Raw genomic sequence first — 18375 nt, 5'->3', positions numbered from 1 at the left:
CAAACTTGCTGAGGGTGCACTCAATGCCACTGTCCATGTCACCCACAAAGGTGTTGAACAAGACAGGTCCCAGGACTGATCCCTAAGGGACTCCGCTTGTCACTGGCCTCCACTGGGACATGGACCCATTGACAGCCACTCTTTGGGTGCGGCCATCAAGCCAGTTCCTTATCCATCTAGTGGTCCACCCATCAAACCCATGTGTCACCAGTTTGGAGACCAGGATGTGGTGCGGGACAGTGTCGAAGGCTTTGCTCAGGTCCAGGTAAACGACATCAGTTGCTCGCCCCTCATCTATTAATTTTGTCACCTGCTCATAGAATGCCACCAGGTTGGTCAGGCAGGATTTGCCCTTGGCAAAGCCATGCTGACTGTTCCAAATCACCTCTTCACTATTCTTTTGAGCAAGTAGTGACTCCAGGAGGATCTGCTCCATGATCTTTCCAGGCACAGAGCTGAGACTGACTGGCCTGTAGTCCCCTGGTTCCTCCTTCTTACCCTTTTTTCTGTCCTGCTAGTAAAAATTGAGGCAAAGAAGGTGTTACGTACCTCTGCCTTTTCCTCATCCTTTGTTACAACCTTCCCCTTCGCATCCACCAAGGAGTGCCATGAGGTGATACAGACTGTCTTAGAGAAAGTTGGAGCCCCTGTCCATCTGCAGTTCATTGATGTCATCATTGTATGGGGTGCCACAGCAGAGGAAGTTTACCAGGAGAGTAAAAGGATAATCGATATCCTGTTGGAGGCTGGCTTTGCCATAAAGAGAAGCAAAGTAAAAGGGGCCTTCCAGGGAGATCCGGTTCCTGGGTGTTCAATGGCAAGATGGCTGTCGCCACATCCCTCAGGAGGTGGTGAACAGGGTAGCCACTATGGTGCAACCCACAAACCAGAAAGAGACACAGTCCTTTCTGGGGTTTGTGGTCTTCAGGAAAATGCACATTCCCGGGTACAGTCAAATTGTGAAGCCTCTCTTCCATGTAACAAGGAAAAAAAATGATTTTGTGTGGGGACCTGAGCAGCAAGAAGCATTTGACCAGATCAAATGGGAGGTGGTCCATGCTATGGCTCTGGGACCTGTTCGAACTGGGCCAGAGATCAAAAATGTGCTGTACACTGTGGCCAGTGAGAATGGCCCTACGTGGAGCTTGTGGCAGAAGGCTCCTGGTGAAACCAGGGGCAAGCCCCTAGGTTTCTGGAGTAAGGGGTAGGAAGGCTCCGAAGCCAACTACACCGCAACAGAGAAGGAAATCCTAGCTGCCTATGAGGGTGTCCGGGCTGCCTTTGAGGTGATTGGGACTGAGTCACCTCTATTTCTAGCTGCAAGGCTTCCAGTCCTGACCTGGATGTTCAAAGGGAGAGACTCAACCCCACATCATGCCACAGATGACAGTGGATGGCCCTGATAAATCAGCGAGCTCGGATGGGGTGCTTCTAAGGCCCTGGCATAGTATCATAGTATCATTCAGGGTTGGAAGGGACCACAAGGATCATCTAGTTCCAACCCCCCTGCCATGGGCAGGGACACCCCACACTAGATCAGGCTGGCCAGAGCCTCGTCCAGCCTGGTCTTAAACACCTCCAGGGACGGGGCCTCGACCACCTCCCTGGACAACACATTCCAGGGTTTCACCACTCTCATGGTGAAGAACCTCCTCCTCACATCCAGCCTGAATCTCCCCGCCTCCAGCTTCATTCCATTCTCCCTAGTCCTATCACTACCTGAGATCCTGAGAAGTCCTTCCCCAGCCTTCCTGTAGGCTCCCTTCAGATACTGGAAGGCCACAATTAGGTCACCTTGGAGCCTTCTCTTCTGCAGACTGAACAGCCCCAACTCCTTCAGTCTGTCCTCATAGGAGAGGTGCTCCAGCCCTCTGATCATCCTTGTGGCCCTTCTCTGGACACGCTCCAGCACCTCCACATCCCTCTTGTAATAGGGGCTCCAGAACTGGACACAGTACTCCAGGTGGGGTCTCACCAGGGCTGAGTAGAGGGGGAGGATCACCTCCCTCGACCTGCTAGCCACGCTTCTCCTGATGCAGCCCAGGATCTGATTGGCTTTGTGGGCTGCAAGTGCACATTGAGAGCTCATGTTGAGCTTTTTGTCCTCCAGCACCCCCAAGTCTCTCTCCTCAGGGCTACTTTCCAGCCAGTCACTGCCCAGCCTGTATTTGTGCCTGGGATTGCCTCGACCCAGATGCAGGACCCTGCACTTGCTCTTGTTGAACCTCATGAGGTTGGCTTGTGCCCACCTCTCCAGCCTGTCAAGGTCCCTCTGGATGGCCTCCCTTCCCTCCAGCGTGTCTGCTGCACCACACAGCTTGGTGTCATCAGCAAACTTGTTGAGGGTGCACTCAATGCCACTGTCCATGTCCCCCACAAAGATGTTGAACAAGACAGGTCCCAGGACTGATCCCTGAGGGACTCTGCTTGTCACTGGCCTCCACTGGGACATGGACCCATTGACAGCATAGTGGTAGTGATCACCAACTGGCCAGAGGGTGCAGACTTCAGAATGCCACCAGGCCAGACAGTGACCCGTGCTGAGGAGGCTCCCCCATACAACGATCTCCATGACAATGAGAAGGGCTGTGCTCTATTTACAGATGGGTCCTGCTGGCTTGTAGGAAGCAAGCGGAGATGGAAGGCAGCTGTCTGGAGACCAACAAGGCAAGTGGCAGAAGCAAATGATGAAGAAGGCGAATCCAGTCAGTACGCAGAGGTAAAAGCTGTCCAGCTGGCCCTGGATATAGCAGAACAAGAGAACTGGCCATTGCTGTACCTCTAAACTGAGTCCTGGATGGTAGCCAATGCCTTGTGGGAGTAGCTGAAGGAATGGAGGAAGAATGGGTGGCAGAGAAAAAGGAAGCCAGTTTGGGTTGCTGACTTGTGGCAAGACATCGCTGCCCGCCTGGACAGGCTGCCAACAAAGGTACGGCACATTGATGCACACATCCCCAAGAGCAGAGCCACAGAGGAGCACAAGCACAACCACCAAGCAGATCTGGCTGCTAAAATCTCCCAAATAGACTTGGACTGGGAACACAAGGGCGAGCTGTTTTTAGCTCGCTGGGTCCATGACACTTCTGGCCACCAAGGGAGAGATGTCACATTCTGGTGGGCTTGGGACAGATCCATGGACATCTCTATGGAGGCCATCTCACAGGTTACCCATGACTGTGACATCTGTGCTGACATCAAGCAGGCCAAGTGCATGAAGCCTCTGTGGTATGGGGGGAGATGGTTGAAATATAAGTACAGAGAGGCCTGGCAGATTGACTACATCACCCTTCCTCGGTCTCACAGTGGCAAGAAGTATGCACTGACCATGGTGGAGGCAAGTACAGGGTGGCTGGAAACCTACCCAGTTCCTCATGCCACTGCTCGCAACACCATCCTGGGCCTAGAGAGATATCTTGTGGAGACACGGCACCCCTGGGAGGATTAAATCTGACAAAGGAACCCACTTCAAGAACCATTTCATAAGGGACTGGGCAAAGGAACATGGGATTGAGTGGATTTACCACATCCCATACCATGTACCAGCTGCAGGAAGGTTGAGCACTACAATGGCTTGCTAAAGACCACCCTAAAAGCCATGGGGGGTGGAACCTTCAGGAACTGGGAAAAGCACCTAGCTCAAGCCACTTGGTTAGTGACCAGCAGAAGATCTGTGAACTGAGCTGGTCCTGCCCAGTCCGACCTGCTGCAAACAGTGGATGTAGATGGAGTTCCTGTGATTGCTGAGAAAAACCTGCTGGGGAAGTCGGTGTGGATTTTCCCTGCTGCTGGTGGGGGCAAACCAACCCAAGGGGTGGTTTTGGCTGAGGGGCCTGGTCACACCTACTGGGTTATGTTAGAAACTGGGGACATTCAGTGTATCCCACAGTGAAACATGACTCTGGCCGAGAGGGAATGAACTCAGAGGGGGCAACACACATCAGTGTATTTTAGTCATTGTGTGAATAGTTATAAGTTGTTCTAAGTTTCTCCCTCCTAGCTTAACACCAGCCTAGTGTCCAGGACTCAATATACACACTGCACACCAACCCAGAGAGCTCCTGGGTCATCTCACCTGCACCTGTTCCTGATGTCCCTACCACAATGGACTGTACCTGATGTCCCTACAGCAACGTACTGTACCTGATTTTTCTCTTTGCCTTTCAAAGACTGACTGATTCATGATTCTTCTCCACATCCCTGCCCAGTTCAAGCACCACCTACATTGACCAGCACCAGAGAGAGAGAGAGACTGCCCTGAGAGAGAGTGAGCCAGGATTGAGAGGGACTTGCATCAAGGATTCGAATACCACGTGCCAAGATTGCATAAAGGGGCTGTGGCAGGAGAGAGGAAGTGGAACAGAGAGAGACTGGTTTTGTATTATTCTTTTTTTTGTCCCCCTCCCATCCATCTTTGTTCCTGGCCCTTGTGAACCTTTCCTGTTATTGTTTTTTATATATATATATACACACACACACATATATATTGTTTAAGGAAAACTCTTTACCTCTCTACTTCCAAGCCAACTCCAAATTATCGTTTGGTGGATTTGCCCCTTCCTTCTTTTTTCCCTTCTCTGGTGGGAGGGAGGAAGGGGGAGTGGGGGGGAGATTCTCAACCTTGCCCCCATCTGAGCTCTTAACTCCCAGCTAAGGTTTAAACCATCACACAAAACAAATGAAAAACTTACTGAAGTCAAACATTTCTTTGAGAGGGGGAAAGAAGAAAGCAAACATGAACATTGAATATTTGTCTCATGTTTGTGAAGTGGACTGGATTTGAGCATCCCTTCCTCTATGGCATGAGTAAAATATTTCCACATAGAAAACTCTGCAGTTGTTTGTGCTTTTAGAAGTGGAGCATATTTCTTTCTTCACTTGAACATTTATCAAATAAGTTAAATTCCCAAGACTACAGCTAAGGGCTCTCAGGCATAAGTGTTTAGTGTCAGTCTACACAAGTCATTGACCCATGGTGTCAACTGTGGAGTGTTTTGCCTCTCTGTATTCAAAATCATCTGTTGCTGTCTCATTCTTCTTTTTTAACACTCTTTTAGTGTGTGGAATATTCTGTATTAAATCAATGGAAGCTGAGAACATAAGGCTTTGCATGTATGCACCTCAGGTCTGCAAGGACTTTGTGTGCTATTCTTGATGGTCACTTCTGTCTACAGTTCTCTGCTTGCAGCACTGAAACATATGGAGTAGAACCTTGGAGAATATGGATCTGTGGTGACCCAGTTGACTGCTCACTTGGAATATGAACATGAATGTTTGGCTTAGTTTGGCTGATCCCTTGTTAAGCTTGACTTTCAATCTAGGCTTTGGGAGACAGACTGTAATGGCGATGTTTAATCACAAAGTAGCTTTGCTAAAATATAGCTAAATAATTGATGTTTGAAAGGGAAAAAATGTGAAAAATGCTAAATCTGCTTGTTCTTGTTGTGATGTTTCCCTAATCTTGCCCAATTTGCATGAAAGGCACCAATTCACAACATCATTTCTTATCACAGCAAAGGAACGTAGAAGTTGGCAATGAAATTGCCAACAAGTAACAAAAGATTTCCCCAAAACAGCCTCTTCCTTTCTTGCTTTATTACTCATAACCTAATAATCCTTTTTGCATTCTGTAGTTGGGATTTTGCCTGCTTGTTGAAACCTTTTCATAATGCATCTGAATAATTCATATGTATTTTATTTTATTATAAAGAGGTCTCAGTGGTACTAGGGAAGAGATTTGACTCAATACAAATCAGAAGAGAAGTCTTTTTTTTCACATTAGCATGCACATTATCAAATATTGATAGGGTAGAGTTTAAGGAATTGAAAAAATAGTTCATATTTGAACAGTAAAATGTAATTTTTGGTATGTCTGAATTTATTGAAATTTCAAAATCTGAATCACTTGTTGAATATCCCTCTCCCTTTGAACATTTGCAAGTAAAGAAAGTATATTCCAAATATTGGAAAATATTTACATGTTTTTAGTATGATGGAGAGCTATTTCCTTCCTGAGGGCTGTGGCTCAAAGGACTGAAACAAGGCAGGGGAAAAAAACTTCAACTCTATGGATGATGCAGAAAGTCTTTTCTGCCTTCGCTAATGGATGACTTAATTGTCCTGTGAATTCCTGTAGATGCTCACTGATGTAGGGAAGTTTGGCAAATGAACTTTTAAGATTCCTAAGGAAGAGAAATGGTTTTCCGATATCCTTATACCCATAAACACAGGGATATTTTGTAAACAAGGTCAAGTGTTCTTGCAGCTATAGTTTTGCCTATGAGTAACGTAACACAATAATGATTTAATGAAAAAGGATTTAGGATTTCTTCCTTGTTTCAGGTTGCTAGTATTGGAATCTATGGTTCCTTCAGGAGATGTGTCCCGCCCACACCACATTGCATCTGTTGTCCCAAATCGCTATCCCCGCTGGTTCACCCTAAGTCACATCGAATCCCAGCAATGTGAGCTGGCATCGACCATGCTAACAGCAGCCAAAGGTACATTGCTGTCAGTTATGTACTCAACTAAATATATGCTTATAATATTGCATGGAATAAATATATTATAAAACTTGTTTTTAGGAACCCAAATAACATTCTGACAGGAGCTTGAAATGGGAACAATAAACAGAATTCACTTAAACCTGTCACTTAATTTTCTAGCGAAGTAGTTAAACTAGCTGAATGGTAGCCAGATAGACTTGATTTAAGGCTTTTTGTTCTTCTGACACACAATATAGTCTGTGAAACCCATAATGGAGAAACCACTTCTAAAACTCACAAATCAGGATGTTCTTTGGCCATATGCTATATTAACATCATCAGGCACTAGAGGATTTTGTGCTGTCTTGTATCTTCTGTTCATGTGATTTAATTATGGAAGATTTATTAAAAAAAAAAAAAAGCCATAACTGAAACATTGTACTATTGCATAGCAATGGCAAGTTCAATTATTAAGAATCTCTGGATGATTTGGAGGCTTGTTCTGGTTTGGTGATTCTATCTACACCTTGCAGGTGATGTTCGGAGGCTGGAAACAGTGTTAGAATCCATCCAGAAAAATATTCACTCCTCATCACACATCTTCAAACTTGCCCAGGATGCATTTAAAATAGCAACACTCATGGACAGCTTGCGAGACATCACTCTTCTGAAAGTTTCTCTCGAGTTGGGCCTTCAGGTATTTTCATCATTCATTATTACCATAGTAGAAGACAGGAATTTGCCCCTGTGTTAGTGAGTACAGCTCTTTTAAGTCACTAAGGACCTCTTTGGGCTCTGTCTGGAACTTTTAGATTCTGTTCACTGATGTAATGCATAGTTGACTGGTAAACACAGAGCAAGGGTCTGGGCTTCAGAAGTATATGTAGGCATGGCTAGAGAACAAAATTATTATGCTTGCCAGAAATGCACTTTTGCAAATCTTTTGCGTTGTCTTGAGGGGTTTCTTATCATTCCTCTCATCCTTCCCTTTCTTTGCCTCAGATGAGATTTTATAGATGATCCTTGAATTACTAGAGAAAACCAAGGTCAACCATAATGACCTGTTTCTAAGGCTGATTGTGCTAATAGCAGCCCTCTCACTTCCTTCATGAAATCCTGCACTCCACAAGCTGTGTGATGATCATCTGCATCAGACTCAGCTTAACATGTAGAAGAATCTCAGATAATTTTTTTCTGGCTCTTAGGAAAGACTTTGCAAGCTAAAAGGAGAGAGCTAAGTTTTTAGGTATGTGGAGTAATGACTTACACTGATTAATATTGTAGTTTAGAGACTTCATTTCAGCAAAAGTCAATCTCTTAATTTCTTTTCAATGAGTTCTTAAAAATTAATAATAATAATAATAATTTGTTAAAAAAAATCACAAAAACATTTATTACTTTGCTTCAGTAAACAAAGCTCCAAAGACTTCTGGGGAAAGGATATTATCCCAGTTGCTTCTCATACCAAAGAAAGGTACTATTTGCCTTTTCTAGACTGGTAGAAGATAAAGTCTTTAATAGGAAAGCTAAGATCTCCTCAGGGATCAGTCCTGGGACCTGTCTTGTTCAACATCTTTGTGGGTGACATGGACAGTGGCATTGAGTGCACCCTCAGCAAGTTTGCTGATGACACCAAGCTGTGTGGTGCAGCAGACACGCTGGAGGGAAGGGAGGCCATCCAGAGGGACCTTGACAGGCTGGAGAGGTGGGCACAAGCCAACCTCATGAAGTTCAATAAGAGCAAGTGCAGGGTCCTGCATCTGGGTCAAGGCAATCCCAGGCACAAATACAGGCTGGGCAGTGACCGGCTGGAAAGCAGCCCTGAGGGGAGAGACTTGGGGGTGCTGGTGGACAAGAAGCTCAACATGAGCTCTCAGTGTGCACTTGCAGCCCGCAAAGCCAATCAGATCCTGGGCTGCATCAGGAGAAGTGTGGCCAGCAGGTCGAGGGAGGTGATCCTCCCCCTCTATTCAGCCCTGGTGAGACCCCACCTGGAGTACTGTGTCCAGTTCTGGAGCCCCTATTATAAGAGGGATGTGGAGGTGCTGGAGCGTGTCCAGAGAAGGGCCACAAGGATGATCAGAGGGCTGGAGCACCTCTCCTATGAGGACAGACTGAAGGAGTTGGGGCTGTTCAGTCTGCAGAAGAGAAGGCTCCAAGGTGACCTAATTGTGGCCTTCCAATATCTGAAGGGGGCCTACAGGAAGGCTGGGGAAGGACTTCTCAGGATCTCAGGTAGTGATAGGACTAGGGAGAATGGAATGAAGCTGGAGGTGGGGTGATTCAGGCTGGATGTGAGGAGGAGGTTCTTCACCATGAGAGTGGTGAGACCCTGGAATGGGTTGTGCAGGGAGGTAGTCGAGGCCCCGTCCCTGGAGGTGTTTAAGACCAGGCTGGACGAGGCTCTGGCCAGCCTGATCTAGTGTGGGGTGTCCCTGCCCATGGCAGGGGGGTTGGAACTAGATGATCCTTGTGGTCCCTTCCAACCCTGAATTATGCTATGATACTATGATACTACAAAGATTGTGTGCTTTGTTAACCTTTTTTTTCCCAAGGTTGCTGTGGAAATCTGCTTCATTTTTCACATCTTGGCATGCTTCTGCCTTAAATGTTTGTTTACTTGTGAGTGAAAGATCCTAATTATTGACTTGAACATCACCTCAAGCATTCACCAAGTATCATTCAGTGGTAGCAGCACACTTTGGATATCACCATGATTCATGGATACCCCTGTGTGGATGATGTTGTCATCAAAAAGTCTTCAGTAAGATCTAGTGAAAGAAATATCATGAACCTGTACTTCCTCCTAAATCTGGTGTTTGGAATAAACTGGTATTGATTATGTCCACTGTCTGCCCCAAGCTTACTAAGGCATTTTAAGAATCTTAAAGGTGGTTTGCTTTCCTGAAGGAAGATGCATAGCAGTTTTCTGCTAGTAGCTCACATCTGCATAGATTTCAATAGTAATGTTTTCCCTGTAAAAGCCCTACAGTGTCAGCACTGTCAGTGGCCTACAGATGCTTTCCCCTCTCCTGCCCCTCAGCCTGATGGCAATTAGATTGTCTATATTCACTATCTAGTAACTGACTACTTATGACATTTACGTGCCCTATAAAACTCTGTTGTTCCCCTCATGGCAAACTGAACAGCGGTGTCCTTGCAGGCATACTGCCTCTCAGCTACAACAATGACAAGTTGGACTGGTTGGATTGAGGAGATGATACCAAAAATTTCACAACTCTGTCATTGGAATTTCTGTGACAGAAAAGCTTCTTATACTGTTCTAGATTTGGATCAATATATGGACTCCTGTGTTCTTCCTTCCTATGATAGCATGTGTTACGTAACTCAGCATAGGGAAGGCACTTAAACTAGCAGTGGAAAGTGTGGCCGTGGAGCATCTGAGGTGTATTCTGTCCTTCAGAACCTTACTACCACACATACTGCAAGATCTGCAGTTACAGGAGGGGCTTTTATTCCCCCATTTGCCTACATCAATGCAAGTAAGTACTACCACACACATGCAGACAGGCACTGCTGGCAGAACTGCTGAGAAAGTCAGTGCAGGTGATCACTTGATATGTATTTGGCAAGTGGTGTGCCTTCCTTGAAAGCCTGTAAATAAACAAATCTCATTCCAACGTGCATGACAAAGAAGTTTGACATTGGTGCAGGAGCTAATGGTTGGTTGGCCATTTGTTGCATCTCTTATGGATAATGAGATCATCGGTTCCTCTAGAATAAGAAGTTCTTATTAAAATAAAAAAATCCATCAGGACAAAGTCAGTTATTCTCTGTGGGAAGAGAGCTTGGCTTTCAGATAATCTATGTAATTCCCAAGGGCTTCTTGTAATTATCAGACTTTACCTGTTGAGAAGCTTTCTACAATTGATAGCACATATCTTGGATAAAATTTGGAGAGATCTGGAACTCCCTTTTAGGAAGAGGTGGATCAAGAATGTATAGAGCAGAAGTGAAATAGGTCTTTGGCTACATGGGCTACAGTATAAATTAACTTCAGATCCTCTTTGATCAAGGCAATATATTCTTTATTTTAAAACCTTTGGATTTTTAAATCATCAGTAAAGGACTCCTCTCTTACTGTTCTTAGCTTGTCACTTTAATCAAATGAAAGTATCCTAATTCCAGAAAAATTCAACTCAACAAACTTTTCCAGGTCAAAAAACCTATATATAGTATTGTTTGTTGCTCTCAAGTTAGAACTGTCTACACTGGAGCTGCTATTATGCTCATTATGCATGCTGAAAGCTCTTGTGACTGATGAACCTTTTACAGACCACCACAGTGAGAACAGTCATCAGAGAACTAGTCTCAGAGTAGTCATTCACGTGTTTTTGGTTTTTTGGTTTTTTTTTTACCACCTTCTTCCCTCCCTCACCAGTAGCAAAATTCAGTCCATAACCCTGTATTTTCTCTTAGATTTTGTGTATTCCTTTTTCCATATAGAGGCCAGAAACAGCGAGCTGCTGCTGCTGAAGGAGGGGAAAGACAGACTGACTGCAAAAGTGCAGGAATTCCCAGGAAACTCTGCTGCACTCCCAGTTCAGAAGGTGCTTCCTCCCAATCTACCAATGAAATTAGTTTAGATCCTTCTTTTCATTTACAAACATCCGACCACCATATTCCCTTTCTTAAGGGGACAGCCTCAAACGGTCACAGTCCACCCCTTTTAAACAATTTCATTGGCTGTTCATACTGTCCATCCAGTCCATAACGATATTTACAGTTCGTAAGTAAAGTTCATAGTCCATTCTGGCGATGCTCAGATGTAGATGATTCAAAAGTCCAAGAAAATCAGAAAATGAGAAAAATGGAAAACAGTTCATTTCTTCGCCGACGAAGCAAAGAAAAGGGAAACAGGGATTCTCAGGGTCTCTTAGTTGACTCAGGGCTCTCAGGGATCTCAGGGTTCGTGCACCGTAGAATTCTTGTTGATTCTTCCTTTGGACGCGATGTAGCTATACAATAGTTTGAAATTAACCTCTTTCAGCTAAAGTTAAATTTCTTTGTGGTATACACTGAATTTCACCATTCTCTTGCATTACCCAATAAGTGTGACCCCGACCTTCAGCTGAAACCACCCCTCGGACAGGTTTAGCCTCTCCTGAGGGGGAAAATACCCAAACAGTTTTACCTAACAGATGCTTTTCTCTAACAACCGAAACTCTTCAACTTCTACTTTCTGTAGCAAATAGAATAGAATAGAATAGAATAGAATAGAATAGAATAGAATAGAATAGAATAAACCAGGCTGGAAGACACCTTCAAGATCATCGCGTCCAACCTATCATCCAACACCACCTAATCAACTAACCCATGTAACCAAGCACCCTGTCAAGCCTCCTCCTGAACACCTCCAGTGACGGCGACTCCACCACCTCCCCGGGCAGTCCATTCCAATGGGCAATCACTCTCTCTGTGTAAAACTTCCTCCTGACCTCCAGCCTGAACTTCTCCTGGCGCAGCCTGAGACTGTGTTCTGGTGCTGGCTGCCTGGGAGAAGAAACCAACCACTGCCTGTTTACAACCCCCCTTCAGGTAGTTGTAGAGAGCAATAAGGTCACCCCTGAGTCTCCTCCTCTCCAGGCTAAGCAGCCCCAACTCCCTCAGTCTCTCCTCATAGGGCTTGTGTTCCAAGCCCCTCACCAACTTTGTTGCCCTTCTCTGGACTCGTTCCAGCAAGTCAAGATAAAGGTATTAGTGTGATGCATTTTCTGTAGCCAATCCTAAGTTTACAACTGTTGCTTGAATGAGTCTAATAACCAATCACAAACTGAGGGGCCCAGAACTGGACACAGTACTCGAGGTGTGGCCTAACCAGTGCAGTGTACAGGGGCAGAATGACCTCCCTGCTCCTGCTGGCCACACTGTTCCTGACGCAGGCCAGGATGCCATTGGCCCTCCTGGCTGCCTGGACACACTGCAAGCTCATGTTCAACCTACCATCAACCAGCACCCCCAGGTCCCTCTCTGCCTGGCTGCTCTCCAGCCACTCTGACCCCAGCCTGTAGAACAGCATGGGGCTGTTGTGGCCTATGTGCAGAACCCGGCACTTGGATGTGTTAAATCTCATGCCGTTGGACTCTGCCCATCTGTCCAGCCTGTCGAGGTCTCTCTGCAAAGCCTCTCTACCCTCTAGCAGATCAACTCCTGCCCCCAGCTTGGTGTCACCAGCAAATTTACTGATGATAGACTCAATGCCCTCATCCAGATCATCAATAAAGATGTTAAAGAGGATGGGGCCCAGCACTGATCCCTGGGGGACTACACTACTGACTGGCTGCCAGCTGGATGTGACACCATTCACCACCACTCTCTGGGCTCGGACATCCAGCCAGTTCCTAACCCAGCTCAGAGTGCTGCTGTCCAAGCCATGGGCTGACAGCTTGGCCAGGAGTTTACTATGGGGGACGGTTACAAAGGCCTTGGTGAAGTCCAGGTAAACTACATCCACAGGCCTCCCCACATCCACCAGGCGGGTCACCTGCTCATAGAAGGAGATCAGGTTGGTCAGGCAGGACATGCCCTTCCTAAATCCATGCTGGCTGAGCCTGATCCCTTGGCCATCCTCTAAGTGCTGTGTGATTGCACTCAGGATGACCTGTTCCATGATCTTGCCTGGCACTGAGGTCAGGCTGACAGGCCCATAATTCCCTGGCTCATCCAACCGGCCCTTCTTGTGGATGGGCACCACGTTGGCCAGCTTCCAGTCCTCTGGGACATCTCCAGTGAGCCAGGACTGCTGAAAAATGATGGAGAGCGGCGTGGCCAGCTCCTCTGACAGCTCCCTCAGCACCCTAGGATGGATCCCATCTGGTCCCATGGACTTGTGGGGATCCGGGCGGCTGAGCAGACCACCAACTACCCCATTTTGGAACAGTGGAAAACTATGCAGCTCCCTGGCTCCTTCTGCCAGCTCTGGAGGCCAGCTGTCTGGAAAACATTCTGTCCTGCTAGTGAAATTTGAGGCAAAGAAGGTGTTAAGCACCTCTGCCTTTTCCTCATCCTTTGTTACAACGTTCCCCTCCGTGTCCACCAAGGAGTGGAGGTTGTCTCTGCCCTTCCTCTTGCTATTAATGTATTTATAGGAGGACTTTTTATTGTCCTTCACAGCAGATGCCAAACTAAGCTCCAAATGCGCTTTTGCCACCCTAATTTTCTTCCTACAAGATCTAGCAACATCCTTAAATTTTTCACGGGTTGCCTCCCCATTCTTCCAAAGGTGATACACCCTCTTTTTTTCCCTTAGCTCTATTAAAAGTTCTTTAAACATCCAGGCTGGCCGTCTGCCCCAGCGGCTCATCTTCCGGCACATTGGCACAGCCTGTCCCTGAGCCTTCAACAGTTCTTCCTTGAAGTAGGACCAGCTCTCCTGGACCCCTTTGTTTTTAAGGGCTTTATCCCAATCAATCCTCTGAATTAGTTCCTTGAGTAACCCGAAGTCTGCCCTCCGGAAATCCAGAGTGGAGGTCTTCTTGCTACCCCTCTTAGCTTGACCAAATAATGAGAATTCAATTATCTCATGGTCACTGGCCCCTAAGCACCCTCCGACCACCACATCACCCACCAACCCTTCCCTATTGGTGAAGAGGAGGTCAAGCATAGCCTTGCCCCTGGTAGGCTCTCGCAGCACCTGTGATAAGAAGCTGTCCTCCATGCATTCTAAGAACCTCCTAGATTGCCTCTTCTCTGCTATGTTAAGATCCCAGCAGATATCAGGCAAGTTGAAGTCACCCATGAGAACAAGGTCAGGCAATCTTGAGACAGCCTTAAGCTGCCTATAGAATGACTCATCAACATCTTCCTCCTGGTTGGGTGGTCTATAACAGACTCCAACCAGGATGTCAGCCCTGTTGGCCTTCCCTCTAATTCTCACCCACAGGCACTCAACCCGATCGTGCAGGTCCAGCTCGGTTCACTGAACCTGTACTATTTACCAGCCAGGTTGCTTGTGCTAAATGTTTTTCCAGTTTTTCAAAGATCCACCCCCCATGGCTTTAAGAGTGGTCTTCAACAAACCGTTGTAGCGTTCAATCTTCCCTGAAGCTGGTGCATAGTAGGGAATATGGAATATCCACTCAATACCGTGCTCTTTTGCCCAGTTCTTGACAAGGTTGTTCTTGAAATGAGTTCCGTTGTCTGACTCAATCCTCTCAGGAGTTCCGTGTCTCCACAGGATTTGACTCTCCAGACCAAGAATGGTGTTGCGTGCAGTTGCATGTGGAACTGGATAAGTTTCCAACCATCCAGTGTTTGCCTCTACCATAGTAAGCACGTATTCCTTGCCAGAACGAGAACGTGGTAGAGTGATGTAGTCAATCTGCCAAGCTTCACCATATTTGTACTTGGACCATCTGTCACCATACCACAAGGGCTTAAGTCGTTTTGCCTGCTTAATAGCAGCACAAATGTCACAGTCATGGATGACTTGTGTGATAGCATCCATGGAAATGTCTATGGATCTGTCTTGAGCCCATTGGTATGTTGCATCTCTGCCTTGATGTCCTGACGAATCATGAGCCCATCGAGCTAAGAATATCTCACCTCGGTGTTTCCAGTTGAGATCAAGACCAGAGTCCATGTCTACTTGAGAAACTCTTGCAGCTAGATCTGCCTGATGGTTGTGTTGCTGTTCCTCAGTAGCTTTGCTCTTAGGAATGTGAGCATCGATGTGTCTCACTTTCACTGGAATTCTCTCGATTCGATCAGCAATGTCCTGCCACAGGTTGGCTGCCCAAATGGGTTTTCCTTTCCTCTGCCAACCACTCTTCCTCCAGTACTTTAGCCAACCCCATAGAGCATTGGCTACCATCCAGGAGTCGGTGTAGAGATAAAGCTTTGGCCATCTCTCACGTTCAGCCACGTCGAAAGCTAGCTGGACAGCTTTTACCTCTGCGAACTGACTGGATTCTCCTTCTCCATCTTTCGCCTCTGCAACTCGGCATGTCAGACTCCACACTGCAGACTTCCACGTTCGCTTGTTCCCAACAAGACGACAGGAACCGTCTGTGAACAAAGCATATTTCTTTTCATCATCAGAGAGGTCATCGTAAGGAGGAGGTTCCTCAGCACGAGTTACTTTCTCCTCTGGAGGTTTAGCACAGTTGATACCTTCAGGCCAACCTGAGATCACCTCCACTAGACCAGGTCTTTCAAGATTTCCCATTCGAGCTCTCTGTGTTATCAGAACCATCCACTTAGACCAGGTTGAGTCTGTGGCATGATGTGGTGTGGAGCCTTTGCCTTTGAACATCCAATTCAAAACTGGCAATCTGGGAGCTAAGAGAAGTTGTGATTCAGTTCCAATTACTTCAGAAGATGCTGTCACTCCTTCATAGGCAGCTAGAATTTCTTTCTCGGTTGGAGTATAGTTAGCCTCTGAACCTCAGTAACCTCGACTCCAGAAACCAAGAGGTCGTCCACGTGTCTCACCTGGAGTGTTTTGCCACAAGCACCAGGTTGGACCATTGTCACTGGCAGTCATGTACAAAATGTTCTTAATGTCTGGACCATCTCGCACAGGTCCCAGACCCATTCCTTGAACTACCTCTTGCTTTATCTGGTCAAAGGCTGCTTGCTGTTCAGGTGCCCAGTGGAAATTGTTTCTCTTTTGAGTCACATCATACAGAGGTTTCACAATCTGACTGTATCCAGGAATGTGCAGTCTCCAAAATCCCACCATCCCCAAGAAACGTAGGGTCTCTTGCTTGTTTGTGGGATTTGCCATGGTAGAGACTCTATTTACCACATCCACTGGAATGTGTTGGAGTCCATCCTGCCACCGCACTCCCAGAAACTGAATTTCTGTGGTAGGTCCTTTCTCCTTTTCTCGTTTGATGGCAAAACCGGCATTCAGAAGAATGTCAATGATTTTGTTACCTTTCTCGAAGACTTCCTCAGCAGTTTTACCCCAGACGATGATGTCATCGATGAACTGGATGTGTTCTGGAGCACCACCTTTCTCCAGAGCATCGTGGATCACTGCATGACAGATGCTTGAGCTGTGGATCCAGCCCATTGGCAATCTGTTGAAAGTGTACTGGATTCCTCTCCAGGTGAAAGCAAACTGAGGCCTGCATTCCTCTGCTATGGGAATAGAGAAAAATGCATTAGCAATGTCTATGGTAGCATACCATTTGGCCTCTTTGGATTCTAGCTCATACTGAAGTTCCATCGTGTCTGGCACTGCTGCACTCATGGGTGGTGTTACTTCATTTAGGGCTCGGTAGTCTACCATCAGATGCCAGTCTCCATTCTGCTTCCGCACAGGCCACACTGGACTGTTGAAAGGTGACTGAGTTTTGCTGACGACTTTCTGACTCTCCAACTGACGAATCAGATTCTGAATGGGCAACAAAGAGTCACGGTTGGTTCTGTACTCTCTGTGATGCACAGTCTGAGAAGCAACCGGCAATCTAATGTCCTGTATCTTATGTTGTCCCACAACTGCAGATTCATCAGAAAGCTCAGGTCTAGCAGTCAGCTTTAATTTTTGTCCATCAATTTCTATAGAAGCTACCCCAAAAGCCCATTTATAACCTCTAGGGTCTTTGAAACACACTTCTCTCAGAAAACCAATTCCCAAAATACAAGGTGCATCAGGTCCGGTCTCAACTGTATGTTTCCTCCATTGTTTACCAGTTAAACTTATATTAACCTCTACCCTACTTAACTCTTGAGATCCACCAGTGACTCCCAGAATAGTTATAGACTCTGATCCCCGATAATTTGATGGCATTATGGTGCACTGAGCTCCTGTGTCAACCAAGGCCCTGTACCTCCGAAATTGTGAAGTGCCAGGCCACTGGATGTACACATCCCAATAGATTCTATTATCTCTGTTATCCCTCTCCTCCCCCTGGCGGGAGGCAGGGCACCCCTTGTTATGGGGAACGTGCGTACATGTGCATTGCACATAGTTTGCAGGGTTATAACTTTGCATATTATAACTGGAGCCACTGTTGGAGCTACTAGGGTTGTTCTGGGGAACTGTGGAAGTAACAGCTACCCTTCTGGTATTGCTACCTCGGGTTCTGCCACTTTGCAGTTCTCTCAGTCTCCTGAAAAGATTAGAAGTTGGTTGGCCATCCCAGCGGTTCATGTTCTCACCAAACTGATCATGCAGAGTTATCCAAATAGTCCTACGTGACTGCCTTGGTGGTCTGTTTTGATTTGATCTGTTTTGGAATGACCTCCTTGGAGGACGTGTATTCCTCACAGATGAAACTTGTATCCACCTGGAGGGAGAATTGAAATTATCCCTTTGTGCCAGTTGGGATATGGAATTTCTAAATTCATCCTTTAACTCTCTTATGCAATTCTCAATTTTTCCAGACAGAGTTTCAATGGCTGAAACCAAAGAAACACGTGTCATGCTATCCTCCAATTGTCTCATTTGATCACTGAATTGGCCAACCGTAGGAGGAGCTCCACTATAATTTCTTGACACAATTCTGCTTGCCAGAATGCTTGCATAATTAGAAGGAGCAAGTTTGATGAGCTTTTTAGCAAGACCAGTTCCTACGGGAATGTCATCAGGATTCAGAGTTTCATGTTCACCATAGAGTATCTCTCTAACAGCAAATCCTCTCAAGCACTTAATTCCCTCATCTATGGTAGTCCAGGGTTCAGGATTCCATGGAAGATCATCTCGGGAAGGGTATCTCAGGGCAACCGCCATTAAAAGGCGTATCCACAGATTAACCTTACCGAGAGCCCTGCCTAGATGTCTATCTATTCCAGTATCCCTCGAGAGAGTTCCTAACTGAGCTGCTGACTTGTCTCCAACTGTTAGAGCTGGAGCACCTGTATCATAACACCTACTAAGCCGAGCTAGAACTGGCTCCTTATCTGCCCTGGTGTAATCTTTACA

General features: G+C 46.3%; 1 protein-coding gene across 3 annotated transcripts in view; it reads left to right on the top strand.

Moving 5' to 3' along the window:
• ZSWIM6 (zinc finger SWIM-type containing 6) overlaps positions 1-18375 on the top strand; it is a 321402-nt gene that overhangs the window by 289619 nt on the left and 13408 nt on the right. For 2 of the 3 annotated variants that reach the window (XM_068155388.1, XM_068155386.1), the window contains 3 exons: positions 4206-4370; positions 6340-6497; positions 7016-7179. In XM_068155388.1, the coding sequence (XP_068011489.1) occupies positions 4206-4370; positions 6340-6497; positions 7016-7179 (487 nt within the window). The remainder of the gene's footprint in view (positions 1-4205; positions 4371-6339; positions 6498-7015; positions 7180-18375) is intronic. The other variant, XM_068155387.1, reaches the window with a different exon arrangement.

The sequence above is a fragment of the Melanerpes formicivorus genome, unplaced genomic scaffold, assembly GCF_026170545.1.
Source record: "Melanerpes formicivorus ecotype bairdi unplaced genomic scaffold, bMelFor1.0.p_v2 SCAF_31, whole genome shotgun sequence".
NCBI classification, from domain to species: domain Eukaryota; kingdom Metazoa; phylum Chordata; class Aves; order Piciformes; family Picidae; genus Melanerpes; species Melanerpes formicivorus.
The sequence above is the reverse complement of the archived record's forward strand: the minus strand, read 5'-3'. Positions and strand labels throughout refer to the sequence as shown.